General features: G+C 25.7%; 1 protein-coding gene across 1 annotated transcript in view; it reads left to right on the top strand.

Annotated features, from left to right (window-relative positions):
• LOC100197596 (cell division cycle protein 27 homolog) overlaps positions 1-14,533 on the top strand; it is a 60,792-nt gene extending 46,259 nt beyond the window's left edge. The window contains exons 11-19 of the mRNA XM_065799765.1: positions 9,353-9,525; positions 10,337-10,391; positions 10,966-11,066; positions 11,677-11,757; positions 11,866-11,993; positions 12,067-12,184; positions 12,278-12,406; positions 13,904-13,978; positions 14,053-14,533. Coding sequence (XP_065655837.1) covers positions 9,353-9,525; positions 10,337-10,391; positions 10,966-11,066; positions 11,677-11,757; positions 11,866-11,993; positions 12,067-12,184; positions 12,278-12,406; positions 13,904-13,978; positions 14,053-14,259 — 1,067 coding nt within the window. The 3' untranslated portion in view covers positions 14,260-14,533. The remainder of the gene's footprint in view (positions 1-9,352; positions 9,526-10,336; positions 10,392-10,965; positions 11,067-11,676; positions 11,758-11,865; positions 11,994-12,066; positions 12,185-12,277; positions 12,407-13,903; positions 13,979-14,052) is intronic.
• Positions 14,534-16,952: the final 2,419 nt, after the last annotated feature.

The raw sequence follows: 16,952 nt of genomic DNA, 5'->3' as shown, positions 1-16,952 counted from the left end.
TAAAGTTTTGCATCTGTACACTCAATCTGTAGCTGGCATTGAACATAACATTAAGGAAAATTTTCTACTTGTTGTTCATGACCCAACACAATTAACACAATCTTGAGTTTTCTAGTCAAATAAACTTCTTGATGGACCTAATTTATCAGGGCTAAAACCATATTTATTGTTGATTAGGCTGATAAAGTATAGACATTTTTCAACTTTTGCTTTTGAAAAAGGTTTTCAAATAATTTACCTTTTTAAATTCTTTCTAAATGGCCTAGGTCTGATGTAGATGTCCTATTTTAAAAAACATTCCAATATAAAATAAAACTAAGTTTCCCAAAAAACCAAGTAAATTATAGTCAACCAGCTATAATTTTATGCTTTCTGTATGCCAAATTTTGTGTCTTGATCTAAGCTTATGTAATTAATACCACATCGTTTTGGAGCCACACGGTTACTAAGTTCAATATTTACAATACCATTATTAAAAAACTCTATTAATAAGAAATATGGCCTTTTAAACCATTATAAGTGCTTTTTACATCAGTATTTTCAGTATTTTTTTTTTTTTTTTGTTTTTTTTTTTTGTTATTTCACCTCCCTAAGGCCCAGAAGGCCACTACAGATGGGGAGGCTATTTAATTGTGGTTATAACCCTCTCTCAACTCTATAACTCCGAAACACGAACCTTGACGAACAAGGCCGCTGCGCGGAGAAACAAGTTGAAATTTAGGATGATATTAGTCATACTTTTGGTTCTATTTTAAAAATGTTATTTTTTTCTAAAGTATTACTATTATTTGAATCATCTGTGAGTTTATTGATATAGAAGTCAATGTTTTCAATTTTAGTGTTATCTATGTAAAGTATATTTGGATATTTGTAATGTAAGTGTTGAAAGACAGATGATTTGCATTCAAATTTCAATTTAATAAGTACTAAATAAACACGTTACAATTAAATAGCCATTTTAAAAGTATTATTCATTTTTTAAACAATTAATGATACATCCTTTTAAGTATAGTTTAGTTCTGGATCTACTGATATAACAATTATGTCATCTGTTATTATTTTTTATTTTTTTAGGACTCAGTTAATTTTAAAAATGGTTACACTTTGTAACTGTTCTGTGCAAGATAGAGCCTAAATCTTTTCTTTTGTAGTTTTTATTGTAGTTAGCATTTTTTTATTATTGTGTTTTAAAAAACACAAAAGTGATGGTAAACAATCCAGTACACAACCTACTAGAACTAACAGGACAACTGCAATGTTCTTTTTTTTTTTAAAAACATATTTGCTATTCAATGACAATATTCAATTGTCTTCAGTTTATTTTTTAGCTTTTGATAACACAAATACATTTGCATTTTGTTTTGCAATTCCTCAAAAGTACCACATAATCATGATGAATTAAGAACTAATAGTAGCAGTGACAGTAGCGCTTAGTTGATTTTTTTTAATAGCAAAGTTACCATCTTTACTTTTTTCCCTACATCAAATTAATTTCAAGACCAGAACTCTGAAATGAATTTGACCAATACATAAAAATCAATTGTAAAAGGGAAAACCCTAACGTTTTAACTCAAGTTAAAGTTATTTGAAACAGCTTTTTTGTTTGATGTCATTTATTAACTACAAAAGCGTTTATCAAAGGTCCGGAAGTTACCTTCAAGAATAAAAAAAAAGCGTTAAAAATTATTTATTACAAAATTGTTTGCTAATGTTTTGATAAATACTTTTTTTTGGAACGTTTAAATAATACAAAACTTATTTTTCAAGTATTATTTAAGATAAACACTCAATACTATGAGATCACTTTAATTATTTTGACTATAATTCTTGTTTATTTTAATTTATAAACTCTATTTGAGTAAGTATTAAAATACTTTTCTTTTATATAGAAGAAAGAATTTTGACCTTCAAGAAATTATCAAAACTTATAAAAATTATCTTTACCTCACAGTCACCATTTCCATGAAATTAACGAGTGAAAAAAAAGGAAGTTATTTTTTGCCTGCCAAAAATTTTCTTTTCAAGCACATGAGATATTCTTAGACAAAAAGCATTTTTATTCGTGGATTTTTCCAGAAATGTCTTCAAAATATTTTTCCGGATATTATAAGGAAAAAATTTTCCAAATATTTTAAACATGACCAGGATAGTTTATGATTATTAGTTTCATTATGTAAAGGTTTTGAGTTTACTTTATCATTTCTTTCTAATCACAGTATTAAAGCTATTTTTGAAGGCCTACACTCTTCTTTATTTTCAGTAACCTTAGGGGTACCCCAAGGTTCTATTTTTGCTCCTGTATTGTTTCTTAACTACTTTAATGATCTTCCTGACAATTTTACATCTAAAGTGGCTCTATTTGTTGATAACTCACCTTTATACTCTTGTCTTGACAAAAAATCTTCACTGTCACTTCACTTCACATTTTTAATCTAATCTCTCTTGTAACAGCTCTGGGCTTGCAGTGACTAATGAATTTTAATTCCAACATTACTTAGTTATTTACTGCAAACAGCAAAATTTTTAATATTCCTATATAGTTATTTACTATATTCCTATACTATATTGCTGACATTTCCTTTTTTGTTGACATTCCTAACTCAGACAAGGTCCCAAAGCACATAGTAAATCTAATTGGACATGCTTTATCTGCCAAGATTGAGCCACTCTTCCATTGTCAGAAGCATGCATCATTCTCTTTCTTTTTTCTACATATACTATCATTGTTGCTGCTCAAATGAGCTATCGTCTCTAGTTTGATTGACTGTTATAAAATATTTTATCTAGTTTTTTTCCTTGCACATCAACAAAACCTCAGAACTCTCATCTTCATGTTTTCCTGACTTATACAACCTACAACTTGAGTCTTCAGTTAACCGTTTCCTTGCTCTTTAACCCTATTATTTGATTTCTAGTAACTCATTACTGTGGTTGTTATGGTTGCTTGCAACTTTGTTGGAAGTGAATTAGTTTAAAAAAATATATATATATATATATATATATATATATAGCATTTTGTAAATTGTAAATGTATGCATAAATTTATGAGTATTATAAATTTTTTCCTAGCCGGGTTTGTAAAAAGTCCCATTTTTAGCTGGAGTTGGGGCCCCGGTCACTTACTAACTGGTGATGGAAATTAGGCAATCACATGAATTTTCATTTTTCATGAAAAATTCATGGAACTTTTTAAAATGATCTTAATTTTTTTATTAGCGATATTTTAAAGTCGAAGACCTTTTTAAAAAAGGTATTATTGGAGTGTAAGCAATAATTTATCATTTTATTGTAATCAATCAGGTCAGGTCTTCTTTCTCAGAAAATAGTTTAAACTGTAGTATTTATCAAAACAGGGTATCAGTTAAATAATTAAAATACATTCTGTGGCTCATTAATAAACCTTTTTTTTAAACTTTTTTTTAAAAGTTTTTTTTTTTATTTCTGTAGACTTTTTTGTACATATTTTTGTTTAAAATTTTTTAATTTAATTACCTAAACCATTTAAACAAAAAATTATTAATTCATGCACATAAAAAAAATATAGTTAATATTTATTTGTTATTGTGTATATATATATATAAAAACCTGAAATGTTTAGAGTATAATTATGTCATTATATTCTATGTCATGTGCATTTGTGCATAAATTTATCTAATAAAGATAACGTTTATTATTTATTTTTGTAAAGTTTTAAACATATCTTTGAAAAAAATATATATTTTCTTGCAAAATATTATAATGCATAATTTTTTTATAATTAGGGTAAAACACCTGGTGCTCACTATACGCTCTTGTTATTGCTACTTGGTCTCAAAAAAGATCATGTGCCTTTGTTTTTAAAGTTTCAATCATCAAACTTTTGTCAGTTATAATGCAAACATCAGAACTTTTTTTAGACATAATTTTAGAACTTTCTAACAATTAGTTTTTGGTCTGCATGCTTTTTAGTGGACAAGTGGCAATGGCTAAGTGCTTGGGGTAAGTACTGGGTATTTTACCTTAGTAAATAATCGTGAAAATTTATAAAGATTCATTAAAAAGACATAAAATTTCATTTTCAAATTTGAGTGGTCACCTGCATAGTCAGTGTGCTTTTAAGTGAGGTCTTAGTATCAACCAAAAGTTTTTCATTGAGAACATGTAACAAACCTTTTTAATTAGTCAGTGCACTATTTATGACAATATAACTGCAGCAAAACAGAATGTTCACAATCACTAATGAATTAATGAAAAGTTGTGGTTTACTTTATTCTTGATGTGTGAGGTATTTGGATGAAAATAAATGGGAAACTGTTTGTACTAAATTTTTTTTTAAAAATAACCTCCTTTTTTTTCACTCGTTAATTTCATGGAAATGGTGACTGTGAGGTAAAGATAATTTTTATAAGTTTTGATAATTTCTTGAAGGTCAAAATTCTTGCTATAAAATTTCGAGTCCATTGGGCAGTACCTTGAATGCTTTTTAATATTTGTGGCAGTTATATCCAAGGAAGTAGTAACAATGTCTGGTTCAACATTTTCATTGGTGCAAAAGGTTGTTGCATTCTTTTTTCTTTTTTTTATGAGTCATCTCCTTTTGATTTTATGTTTTTAATTCCAAGAATCTTCCCTTTTAGACATTTAGGATAGTTTGTAAAACAGATAACAGTAAGTCTGTTAAGCAGTTTTTCTTTAATGTTTGCAATAATATTTCTTTTGTTTCTTTAATGTTTGCAATAATTTTTCTTTTACATTGAAAAACTACATATTCAGGTTGTCAGCAAACATTTGTTAAAAAAAAAAGACAGAAAAACGAACATCACATTTCCTTACTTTTACTTATGCAAATGTTGGCATTTGCCTAAAATTTTTAAAAATGAACACATTACTTCAGCATTTTTTTTTTCCAAATAATTATGCAATTGACTGTTTTTTATTTATTATTAAAATAAAGTAAAGTAAATTATTATAATAAAAAACAGTTGGGTAATAAAATTTAAAACGCATTTTTAATGATTTTAAAAGAAACCATGCTAAAACATTGCTTTCTTCAAAAGCGTTCTTTTTTTTTATTTTTCTTATTATCCTTAAAGTGAATTAATGTTTGTTTGTACTTATAAAAGTTTTAAAATGATTTTTTAAGTTTTTCTGAAATATATATAATTTAATAGAGTATATAGAACTATTATGTTTATTAAAGTTTTCGTTTTTTATGATGCGTTTAACAAAACCAATAATATGATATTTTCATTATTAAATACTTAATATTATAAATATAATAATATCGTATTAAGTATTTAATAATAACTTATTAAATACTTAATATTATATTATTTATAAAGGTTTAAAAAAATAATATCAAAACAACTTTTATTTTATTTTTAGTTCACTTTTATTTTATTTTCTTCAAGTTTATATGTTTTTTTATTAGTAAATAAATTTAATGAGCTAAATTGAGAAAAATTAACTATTTTGTATTAATGGATAACAGTTTACAGTCATAAGGTTATTGCATATAAGTTATCATTAATTTGCGCGCACTTTGCAAAAGCGTGAAAAATTGTTTTGAATTAATAAAAAATTGATAAAATTCATCAAGTATCTTTGATATATTTATTAACTTATTAACTAGAATGAAAGTTATTTGAAAATAAAACTCCCTTATAATTTAATAAAAAATTATTTGAATAAAAAAAATTAAAAATTGAAAGGTTTGAAAATATAACTGGCTTATTTGACATATACCTCTTAAATTAGACGTTTGTCATTAAATGATAGGAATGTCAACGTTTATTTTTAAAAAATGATTTGTTGCAGCCTGATATTGAGGTGCTTTAAGTTTCTTCCTGGTGTGTAATGCTTTTCTCAATTTCTTCCGAGTGCGTTCAATAGTTAATTTAATCAGAGATTCATTGTAAATGTTACAGAAAACATTTTAGAGTTACTTTCTTTAGGCTATAAGCAATTTGACAGATTGTAGTCCGCTTTTTGAGCTTGTCTTTATTGTACAGAATTTTCCTTTTTCTTGACCTTTATGATTACCAGTTAGACTGTTAATCTTTTTTTACTTCATTGTTTTTCTGAAACTCTTGTGCTAATTTTCTTAGTTTCTTTGTGAAAATTTGAAACTGTTTCTTTGTGCTAATTTTTTCCTGTAGACTGAGAAGCTATATGTCTAATTATATTCCATCTCTCTTGTTGATCTTTGATTAAGTAAAAAGTTTAGTTTTTTAGCTTAAGCCTTCCTTTTTTAAAGCTGCAGAGTGCCGTTTTCGCTCTGTGTCTATTCTGCAGCTACAGCTGATGAATAAACTCAAAACTTTCATTTTGAGTTAATTTATCAGTTGTAGCTGAAGAATAGACACAGGGCTTTGTCATTTTCTCTTAGAGTTTTTGTTGTTTTACTTTTATTATTTTACTTAAAGTTTTTTTATTAGAAATTCTTTTGCAATGCTGACAAATCTTTATAGAAATTTTTTTGCAAACGATCTGACTTGCCATAACTTATGTTGGAACTTTGTTTTTGGTATAATAGTTTTTGCTTTATTGACCACATCATAAGCAATTGTTGAAAATCAAATAATCCTGGCTGCTGGAGAGTGATCTTGAATTTGAAATGAAAGTTTAAGAAAATCTTTATAATTCTTCTTCTGACTGGTTGCCTAATAAGCACTTTTTCAGTACTTTTTTGTAACTTATTTGGCTGTGCTCTATGCGTTTTCTCACTGTTACAATCCTCTGATGATAATTACTACAATCCTTTGATGAAACATTTATGTAACTGTTGTTACTTTGGATGTTGTATTAGTGAATTGGGAATGTGCAAAAAATGATCTTACAATATATATATATATATATATATATATATACATATATATATATATATATATATATATATATATATATATATATATATATATATATATATATATATTATATATATTATATATGCAAAAAGAAATAAAGTACACAATGGTACTTTTGTATATATATGTACACACTTTCATTTACATATATATTTGCCTAAAATAACAGCCAGTCAACAATCAATGATTAGCAACTTTTGGGAAAATGATATCTCACACAATTTTATTGGCAAGAATCGCATTTTATCAGCAAGATTTGCATGTCAAACTTTTATAATAAAGCATTTAAAATAATGCATTTAAAAAACAGAAAATTGAATTTTTTTTAGATTAATTTTTCCTTGACAGTCCTAATAATATAAAATATTGTGAGTTCATGATTGATGGGGAAAACATTGTTTCGAAACCATAATCATTTATACAAAATCATTTGTTTGTTTTTCTTTGTTTCAATAATTGTAGGAAATTTTTAAAATATTAGAAAATAATAGTAGTAGATGGAAATCATAATTATAAGATGATTGTATTTAGTAATTAAATAAAAGAAAATGATTTTTTCTTTTTTGTGCATCATGAAAGTTGCATCAAGAAAGTCCAAATAATAATTAAATTAATTCTGCAAATATTATTTCAATATGATAGTTAAAAGAACTATGCTCAGGTTTCTCTCATATTATAATTTTTGAAAACCCAGGGGGGTAACAGGAAAAATGTTGTAAAATGAACTTCGGATTAGTGTTGAATATATTAAAAAAGACTAATTTCCAAAATAGGGAATAGTGTTGCAAATAGTAAAAAAGAAATGGTGTTGTAAATAATAAAAAAAGAATTATGTTACAAATAGTAAAAAAGAAATAATTTTGCAAATAGTTAAAAAGTAAAAGAGTTGCAAATAGTTAAAAAGGAATAAGATTTTTAATATATTATTGTTGTTTTATAAGAAATAGTAATATTTTAAAATAATAAAAACTGGAATGTCACAATTATTTGTGACATTCCAGTTTTTATTTTTTTAAACAAAAAGTTTTTTTTTTTAATTATTAAGCTGCTTGCCAAACCAAAACCCTCCGTTGATAGTGGCACTTTTTGCATATTCTACCTATTAAAGTCTATTGATGTATGTACCCTCACTGCATGTTTTACCCGTTTAGTCAGTCGATGTGTGTACTCTCTCTGCATGTTCTAGTTTGTTAGATCACATTAAACTCATTTGCGATGTTCCTATATATTATTTATAGATATTTACGATTATTCCTTATTCTGTTTTTCGATAATCAAAAATGCAATAATTTGCAACATTCTATATTCTGTTTTTTCAACAATCAAAAAATCCGATAATCATTGCGATGTTCTAAATTTTTTAACATTATTCCACCCAAAAAGTTCTGTTATCAACTTAAGCCTGTTTTTAACTTGGATTTTGAGACTAACCCCTTAATTTCTCATCAGTGTTTTTTTATAGGAACAATACTAGATAAAGATTTATAATCATAAAAAATTATAGATTACTCACAGATTCCATAATTTTTTATGGAATCCGTGAGTATTCCTTAATCCTTAAATAAAGATCAAAAATGACAATAAATCAATTTTTGCATACTTTTGAAGCATGATATTTAGACAATCCAAAATCTTTACTTTACCTATTTTATCATTTTTAGTTCTGAACTATCCAATTATTCTGAACTATCCAATTATTCTGAACTATCCAATTATTCTGAACTATCCAATTATTCTGAACTATCCAATTATTCTGAACTATCCAATTATTCTGAACTATCCAATTATTCTGAACTATCCAATTATTCTGAACTATCCAATTATTCTGAACTATCCAATTATTCTGAACTATCCAATTATTCTGAACTATCCAACAATAATCAAGTGAAATGCCAATTGAAAAGTATTTTGTTTTATTTTCAAGTTTAAAAATGCATTTGACTACATTTGGTCAATATTTCTATAAATTTAATCAAACTTTGAAATCCAATATCTAGAGAACCAATCAATTTTTTTTTTTTAAATATTGGATTAAAGCTTTTAGTGTAAATAATAACAACATATTAAAAAAGTAACAATTTTAGAGAAGGTCACAATTAAAAGTTTGTTGCCTGGTTCTTACAGAAAGTCGTTCTTAACATTTACTTAATTTTAAATTTACATAAGTTAGATCAATTTTTTTTCACATTTTCTTATAAAAAAGTGCTGAAAGATTTTTTCTCAAATTAACTCAGTTTTAATGGCTGCTGTCAAACACATTTCTTTTTTGTGAACTTTTTCTGATTTTCGTTTATAACTTTTTTAAATCAAATGACCAAGCAATTTGAATATGTTTAAATTAAATCAAATACAAATCTTATATGCAAAAATGTAATTAATTTTGAGAATAAATTTAAGTCAAACTAAAAAAAAATTATATTATATCAAAAAATTTCAACATTTAAAATAATAAAGAATAAATTTAAAGATAAATTGTTTACAAAATAATGAGGATATTTTCTTTTTAGATATCTGGATGCGCTTATTTCAAGATTTAGGAAAGGCATACCATGCCCTTTCTATATATGATTCTAAAAAAGCAGTTGATTACTTTAGTAGCTTACCATTAAATCACCAAACAACCAGTTGGGTGATGGAACAGTTAGGATTGGCATACTATGAAATGGGTGAAATAACAGCAGTACGTTAAATTTTTTGACTTTTACCTTCTGTCTTGTAATTACCTTTTAAATTTGATTAATTATGCTGTTATTTGTTTATATTAGTATTGCTAATTTGTTATCAACTTATTCATTTATTATTTGTTACTTTTACTAATCATTAGTTGATCATTTTGTTTATAGTATGGAGTAATTTTCATTGTTCATAATTTACTAGTTCACTCATAATTTTCATTTTCATCATTCACTTGTCATTTATCATTCACACATCATTCATCATTCATTCATCATTCACTCATTATTCATCATTCTCTCATCATTCACTCATCATTCATCATTCACTTATTATTCATCATTCTCTCATCATACACTCATCATTCACTCATCATTCATCATTCACTCACCATTCATTATTCACTCATCATTCACTCATCGTTCACTTATCATTCATCATTCTCTTATCATTCATCATTCACTCATCATTCACTCATCGTTCACTTATCATTCATCATTCTCTTATCATTCATCATTCACTCATCATTCATCATTCACTTATCATTCATCATTCACTCATCATTCATCATTCACTCATCATTCACTCATCATTCACTTATCATTCATCATTCACTCATCATTCACTTATCATTCATCATTCACTTATCATTCATCATTCACACATCATTCATCACTTTTTGTTTACAAATAGTTTAATTTTCTTGTTTAAAATTTTATAATTTAAGCTTTTGTATATGTTTATAAAAGATTTTCTTTATTGTATTTTATTTTTTACATTTTAAATGTTTTGTTTGTTAAATAAATTAAATTTTTCAGGCTGAAAAAGTATTTGAAAAAGTTAGAGAAAATGATCCTGATTACATATCTGATGGTATCTATGAATTTTTTCCTTTCATTTCTATAATTTTTAATTTTTATTGTTTTGCAAAAGAATTTATTACTTTTATTTACTTCAAAAACCACTGCATGTGCAAATGTTTCAAATAAAATCATGCTTATATGTTGTATCTAATTAGTTAACTAATTATCTAATAAAACGCATTGCTGAAACTTATGACAAATTTTATATAATAAATTTTACATATAATAAATAATAATAAATTTTTATTTAGTGCTGAATTCCTTTTTCTTAAGTAGTAAAAAAGTTCTAGATATCTTTTTTTTTAATTAGTTTTTTACCAGTTACTTTAGCTTCATTTTAACTCATTGCCAGTAACTCTAGCTTTATTTTAACTCATTAGTTACTCTAGCTTCGTTTTAACTCATCACCAGTTACTCTAGTTTCATTTTAGTATTGTGCTTGTGAAATGTATATTATTAATTGCACAAGTAAACAATTTATAATATTCATTTAATAATATAGATTTTTCTTAAATTTCACGTGACATAAAAGACTTTAATTGATTTTAAAAAATAAATTAATATAATGTTGTTTAATTTGACAGGAATGGCAGTGTACTCATCTCTTTTATGGTTATCACGAAAAGACTGTGAGCTTTCCTGTTTGGCTCAAAGTCTGGTTGATAGTAACAAAAATTCTGCAGTTGTAAGTATTTTTTAGTAGGTTACAGTTTTATATACCTAGAAACGGTTTATTTTTGCATAAAACTTTTGTGTTCATTATTATGATTGACTTGTTAAATTTACTAATTATTTTTTATTTTAAATTATATAATTTTTAAATATTATATAATGCAATTAATTACTATTCTGACATTTTACCCAATTTATTTACCTATTAATTATTATTTAATTGATATCCATTTAATCCAATAATTGATTATCCATTTATTTTACCTAATTCTTTACTTTTTTCTAATTTTTTTTTCCTGTCATTTAACTTTCAATAATACAAAATTATTTTAATTTTTTTTTTTTTTTTAAAGTAAGATATGGTTGTAAATATAAAACTATTTACTAAATGAAGTAATTTAAATGAAATTTCAAAAGAATTTTAAAAGTATCTTTTTACACATTGAAATGAGTTCTCGATACTTTTTACAATAACTCTTAATAAACATTTCTGATTTAACTAAAGCACAAAAAAAAAAATTTATAATACAAATTTACAAAATAAAATCGAATTTGTAAATTATTTTGATTTCACAAGTATAATGTCCTTATATATAATTTCTCCAAATATAATTTTCCTTTAGTCTTGGTGTGCAATGGCTAACTGTTTTAGTTTACAAAAGGAACATAATACTGCAATAAAATTTCTTCATCGTGCTGTACAAGTATGTTTATATGGAAATGTTAATAGTTATGGTAATCATTATGATAATCATAGTTATTATAATGGTGATGGTGATCCATAAAATTATTTTTTTTTTACCTAATTTCAGCTTGAACCTGAATTTTCATATGCTTACACTCTACTCGGACATGAATATGTTTTTATCGAAGACTTTGACAAAGGGATATCCTGTTTTCGTACTGCCCTACATTATAATGAAAAACATTATAATGCTTGGTTTGTTGTTTAATTACTTTTTTTTAGTTTTTGCTTTTTTAGTATTCATTTTAAAATCAGATTAATGATATAGGTATGGAATAGGAATGATATACTACAAACAAGACAATTTTTCTATGGCAAAACTACATTTTCAACTTGCTCTGAAGATAAACCCCAGAAATTCTGTATTGCTGGGACATTTAGCAGTGGTAGGTTCTTTTCAGAATTTTATTTTAACTTAGTAAGTTTTTAAAAAAAAAATCTTTCAAAGTCAAATTTTTAAATTTCATCATTAATTTTAGACTCAACATGAGCTTGGAGAAACAGATTTAGCTATGGATACAATTAATAAAGCAATAGAATATAATAGTAAAAATGCACTTTGTAAATATCATCGAGCGAGATTCTACTTTGACTCAGAGAGACTACAGGTATTTTTTTCTTTGAAATTAATTTAATTATATATAAGCTATAAGGTTTTTATTTTTGTGCTTGCATGGGTTTTTACAAAATAAACTCCTGATTTACGAAATCCACTTACAGCTTTACTCGCTGTTTAGCATTGCTTATGGCGAGGACCAGAAGCGATGCTAAACAGATTTCCAAATATAGCTACTTGTCTACCAGGGTGTTGGCTATGCCATGTCTGCACAATTTTATTGTATTTTTATATCACTAAGCTCACAATTAATACAATTGTACATAATTGTATTAATTGTGAGCTTAGTGATATAGAAAATAAAATATCTAGTTGTTAATTTTATGGGTACTTGAAAGTCTTAATATGATTGCATTGTTTTTACGTGCTTTTAATTTTACTTTTATATTTTTTAGTTTAATATTAGTAAAGTATAGCAGATGGTTGTGTAAATTGTAAGAATTGATCAAACCATTTTTCAAATAGTTTATTGCTTTTCTACTCGTTTATTGCGACATTGAAAAACTTTATTCATGAAGGATGGTTTTATACGTACATGTGAAAAAATAATCATGGGAGATACATATGCTCTAACAACCCTCATATAACATAATACTAATTGTTTTTTTAAAACTTGTTTTGAAAAACAAAGCAGCAACAATCTTACCAATGTATGACAAAATCAGAAACCACTTTCATCTGGATTAAAAATGCGAATTGATGGGGCTGTAGTTATAACGTACTGATTAAATAGTAGTGACAAGCATCAAAAAACTAATTAACCTTCTTTTTGTCAAACTCAGTTGATTCTGGTTTTCTCAAGAATAAGTTATATTTAGATTTCTAAAACCCACCTATCTAATTCTCTTGCGTACATTGTCCTTTTTTGCTAAATTTATACGGGTTCCAATTCCTTACAGAAACGATATGCTAAGTGCCTTCAATCTTTGTTAACTCAAACAGTTATTTTTCTAATTCAATAATAATGCTCGCAAGCTCAGCTTCTGAAAAAGAATTTTCCTGTTAGCGCCATTTTTAACTTTATTTATAATGTCTATATTTATATTTATACATAATAAATATAACCAAATAATAATTTATATACATAACCAAATGTAAAAAAATCTTTAATATTTGAAAATATTTTTAAATATTACCACCATAAAGTAGGCAGCTTTATGTAACTGATATATAAAGATGGTTCCACATACATAAAGCTATATATATATATATATATATATATATATATATATATATATATATATATATATATATATATATATATATATATATATATATATATATATATATATATATGTATATATATATGTGTATATATATATATATATATATATATATATATATATATATATATATATATATATATATATATATATATATATATATATATATATATATATATATATATATATATATATATATATATAGGTAAAAATCATTTATTTAATTTTTTCATCAACATTTTCATCTGTTTAAGTTTTGTTTTTAGGAAGCTCTCGAAGAACTTATAGAGGTTAAGAAATTGGCACCGAAAGATTCACTTATTTATTACATGATTGGGAAGGTTAGTAATTCCAATTATATTACTTGTGCATATAACATTTTTGACGTTTGACGTAAAAATTTGTTTTTTTGTAGGTGTATCAGAAACGTAACGAAATTATATTAGCTCAGCAAAATTTTTCATGGGCGATGAGTTTAAATCCCCACGGACCTAACAATATGATAAAGGAGGCAATGAATCAACTACAAAATTATTCCAGAGAAGACATTCTGACCAGCAATGTTGCCGATTCAATGGAAGATGATAACGGAATGTCTGACATTTCTAATAGCAATTTATAAGTGCGAGAGCAACAGCTAATAAGATTTAATAAGAAAGTTCAAAAGAAGACCTGGTTATGCCTTTTAGTGTGTATCGTTTTTTTAACGATATTTTTATTTGCTGTTCGAACGTGATTGTCAAGATCTAGAGTTTATAAAATATTCTTTGTTGAACTAAACATAGTTTTGCAATTTTTATTCTGAGGCTTTTTATAAAATTTTTGTTCGTGATTATAGTGACGCCTGTTTTATTAGAAGAAATTATTTATGTTTCTTAAAAAATAATTTTAAATCATTTTTTCTTTATATTTTTTTCTTTTAACTTATTACTATGCTAGTTATTAAATATGAAAAATAAAAATATTAGTAACGAACACAATGATTTAGGTTGATTAAAATAATCGTCAGCGCTCATTTAAAGACTTTTACCTAGTTAAATGGTTTTAGTTTTAACTGATGTCAGATAATAAATGGTTGATTTAACCATCTTTAACAAAAAAAAAACTTGCTGTGACGTGTGGTTTTCATTTAATATTTGCAATTTTTATTGATATCAACTACTTGTTTTTGTTTTAGGTTGGCGAGAGACAACCGCAGATATTATAAATTAATTTTTTGTCATATTTTTTATTGATTTTGCAAAAACCCTTTACATGGCGAACTACAACGTGTTTTGTGATGTACTTTGTGTTACACTTTAAAGGAGACAAGGGTTGTAAAAGAGTACTTGAGGTTTTATATACCGGACACATAGTAGATGCTATGAAAGTCGCAATAATTTTAGGGTTAAATATTTAATATTATAGGGATATAAAAAATTGTTTTTTGTGGTGATATTTCATTCTTAGATATGTCTTCATGCAACAAACGTTGGAGATTTAAAAAAAAATGTTATGGGTTCATATTTAAACCTTAAAACACTCTTAAGTTGCATCAGAGTCCATAGGAACGTACGTAGCTTCCATGAATTAGTGTTTACTCCCTATTTTCCTTAGGGATGGCTCTTTTACTTACGCGAGTAAGTAAATGTTTATGAAATAGTTGATTACATAAATAATTTTAATCATTTACGTAATTGTTATAGTTTTGATCATTTACGTAATTTACAATAAAGTAATTAATTTTTATGAAATGACATACTTTATAAAGTTTTTTTACTTTCAAATGTACCTTACGTAAGAGTAAAGAAGATTAAATCAAATGTGAAAGTAAGTCTCGTAAAAAAATATTTTACTTTTACATATAAATACTAATTACTTTTTCAAATTACATTACATAATTTAATAGTTTCTCAAAATGTAATTTTCATTACATTTAAAAATAATTTTTACAACATAATTATATTACCGTTTTTATAAAAAAAACTTGCATACGATGAATTAAATAAAAGTAATAGGCGACCAATATATGTATATAAAGTTAACATATATGTAACCGAGTGAAATACAAAAAGTGTTAAATAAGGTTTAGTTTTTGCCGACATTTTTTGTGATCGGTTTTAGCTTTTTTTTTCCTGCAAAATTTGAATGTATTAGTATGTTTATAGGCATCATCTTGTTGCTAAAAAAGTCATCCCTACTCCCGGTCTATGATCCTTTTGGGCAGTATTAAAGGGTGGTGGATAGGCTTAAGCGCCAGCCATAAAATTTTCAAGAGGATCGTTTTATTTAAATTTTAAAGTCATTTAATATGATGTACCAGATTAAAAAAAGGCAACCCTACCAGGAACGTACCGTGAAATTTTTTAGGGAGGGTCGTTTTTGAAAAAAAAGGCAGTTTTAAAACACCAAACAAATATCTTACTAAATTTACTTAATAAAATTTTCGTAAAACGTAGCTATATTTGTGTTAACAATGTTTACATAAACGAATTTATTGTTCTCCGAATATTTTTTCTATTTTTATACTGCATAGGCGTATAAGAAAGCTCCTTGTTAAAAAATGGGTATCGATACAAAGATTAATAGTACCTTGATAAATGGTTTAAATTTTTATTCAAAAACTAAACTTTTTTCATACAATTTTTTAGGATGTAAAGTAAAAAATAGTTTTGAGACTTGTTTATAATCAACAATTTCATTGTGGTGGATATTCATGATGGCTAATGAACCAAGTCTATCTGCAGTCATACTGGCTCTCACCATGTTCTTAATCTTCGCATTGCTGAAAAGCTGCGTTCACATTCTGCAGACGTTTCAGGTAGTGTACATCCGATCTTTAGAAGCTCGAAGAGATTAGGATATTGATTTTCATCGGAGATTTTAATGGCTTTAGCTAGAGTATTAGGCCTATCTTCAGGTTTAATAACAGACCATTTTCTTTTCCAAAACATGAATTCTTGATCAACAGTTTCTGAGTTTGGAAGATCACCTTTACAGTATCGGACAAAACATGGTGGACAAACTCAAATTTAGTACAAAAATTGATCAATAACTAAAAAAAACTAGTAAAACAATTGAACATATTATTTTTTAAATAGTTTATTATGTTCTCAACAAATTTAAAACGTTTGAATTATACTAAGAATCACAAAAAAAAATTTATAACACATTTTTTTCAACAAACTACATTTTTCCTTGAACAAAACAAGGTGGACAAGTCAAAACAATGCTTTTTTTATAAGATTTCATTGCTTTTATTTAATTTACCGTATTCTTATGTTTTCACTTTTATCATAACATTACTCTAAAATAATAAAATAGATTTTGGAACGT

Source organism: Hydra vulgaris, chromosome 06, assembly GCF_038396675.1.
Source record: "Hydra vulgaris chromosome 06, alternate assembly HydraT2T_AEP".
In the NCBI taxonomy this organism is placed as follows: domain Eukaryota; kingdom Metazoa; phylum Cnidaria; class Hydrozoa; order Anthoathecata; family Hydridae; genus Hydra; species Hydra vulgaris.
This window is presented reverse-complemented; position numbering and strand designations above follow the sequence as displayed.